Source organism: Microtus pennsylvanicus, chromosome 8 (assembly GCF_037038515.1).
Source record: "Microtus pennsylvanicus isolate mMicPen1 chromosome 8, mMicPen1.hap1, whole genome shotgun sequence".
NCBI lineage: Eukaryota > Metazoa > Chordata > Mammalia > Rodentia > Cricetidae > Microtus > Microtus pennsylvanicus.
In genome coordinates this window covers 76369170-76371307 of record NC_134586.1, presented here as the reverse complement: position 1 = coordinate 76371307, position 2138 = coordinate 76369170, and the positions used below count along the sequence as shown (strand labels likewise).

Sequence of the window (2138 nt, the reverse complement as noted above, 5' to 3'; positions counted from 1 at the left end):
TCCATCTCTGGATCAGTGGCATGTCAGAGACATGTTTCACACTGAAAATCAGTAGAGAGGAAGCTGAGGATCTTGCAGTTTATCTTGAAGTTTATCTAAGCAACTCATTATCTATATATAGTGAGAAAGAATCAAACAAAAATTTCCTTGTTTGTGGAGACCCATCTGTCAATAGTGAATTCGTAGAGATCTGTCTGCCTCTGCCTCCCAAGTGTTGGGATTAAAGGTGTGTGCCACCACACCCAACTACTCTCTTTTTTTTCTTTTTTCTTTTAAGGAATTTATCCACTTTTTTTTTCTTTTCCAAGCCTATATTTATTTTTAAACACACTGTCAACAATTTAGAGATTTTCTTCATTTGAATATATCTTTACTGTGTATCTTACTGACCACATGAGTCTTTAATTTGCTAAGCAATATGGCTAGGATTAAAGCTATGGCTTTGACAGCTCTATCCACCCATTTTTTAGCTTTCTGAAAGTCTAGCCTCATGGCAGAGGTAGTTGTCAGAGCCATGTTTATTGCCACAACTCTATGGCATTTCAAGGTCCATGCCACCACCAAGAGGCATGCTGTAGGGTATTCATACATACAAGCTTTAAATGAGAAACTAATGAAAAATAAACAATGGATTTGAAGGAGAGTGAAGCAATATGTATGGAAGTATTTGAAGAGAAGAAAGGAAAGGAGAAATGCCTTAATTAAAATACAATCCCATATATAAATAGAGAAAAAGAAGTGGCTGCCTTCCCTCAATAATAACTACAGATACCTATGAAAGAATCCTGTAATGATTTATGTACTTTCAAGAACTGTACCATATCTGACAGTACTTGACATCGAAGGAAAACATAGAAAGGGAATTCTACATTATACATAACAGGTATAAAAATAAATTTATAACCCCATGCTATTCTTTGTTGTTCAAAGAGGAGCATATTCCCTACAAATGAACATATACTTACAGTCTGATCTGAGACATAAGACAACCACAGGCCTTTAATGAAGCACTTCAGCAAGCCTGTGACTATGCCTAGGCATTGTTGATTTGCATGTGCCCAGAGCACAGCCCACTGTCCGAGGACTTCTTCATAGAGGACTTCTCCATACTATGTGCTGGAGTCAGGTTCAGAAAAATCACAGCACAGAAATGATGATCATCACTCATCTTCTGGGGTTGCTGCTACTGTGGCTTGCAGGTAAGGAAGAGAGCATTGAGAAGGTATTCATCTGAGTATGGTCAGTTCTTCATTGCCTCTGTGAAAGTCCTCAAATAACAAAATTAATTTTGAAAGAATTTGTTTTCAATTTTTCAACCTCAGGTGCCAGATGTGAAATTCAGATGACCCAGTCTCCAGCTTCCCTGTCTTCATCTCTGGGAGACAGTATCACCATAACATGCCAAGCAGGTCAGAACATTAAAAGTTATTTAACGTGGTATCAGCAGAAACCAGGGAAACCTCCCAAGCTCCTGATCTATGCTACAAACAGATTGGCAGATGGGGTCCCATCAAGGTTCAGTGGCAGTGGATCTGGCACACAGTATTCTCTTAAGATCAGTGGTCTGCAGCCTGAAGATGTTGCAACTTGTTATTGTCAACAAGGTTTTCGTACTCCTCCCACAGTGATATAAGCCTTGAAATAAACTTCCACAGGAAGCAGAAGCAAGAGTCAAGGCTACTGAAATTGTTCCTTTTGTGGTCTTCTGCAGCCAGGGCTCTTTTTTTATTTTATTTATTTTTTGCTGATATTTAAAAGTTAATGTGATTTTGTGCACAGAGATCAGAGGAATTTTTATCCCTTTAATCTCTGTCTTCTTTCCAAACACAAGCATTAAAAACAGAGGAATTATTTTTATTATTTCCAAAACAAAAAGGCTTTTCCTGTACAACATAGTTATGTCAATAGCTAAAATTCATAAAATATACACGTTAAAATACACACACACAATAAAAATCAAAAAACCTAAATATGCATAAAAACCAAGCTGGAGTAATCATTGAGAGGCCATTATTATATATAGTATAAATATATCATTAAAACCCAAGGAAGAAGGCGGAGAAGATGGCTTAATGATCAGAACACTGGGTGCAGCCAGGCGGTGGTGGCACACACCTTAATCCCAGCACTCAGAAAGC

The 2138-nt window shown here is 37.7% G+C and overlaps 1 gene segment (V, D, J or C); it reads left to right on the top strand.

The window, feature by feature from the left end:
* Window positions 1–1111: 1111 nt before the first annotated feature.
* Window positions 1112–1633, top strand: LOC142855357 (immunoglobulin kappa variable 1-39-like). The segment is given in 2 exon segments: window positions 1112–1199; window positions 1323–1633. Coding segments are annotated over 2 exon segments (399 nt in total).
* The last annotated feature ends 505 nt before the right edge of the window (window positions 1634–2138 follow it).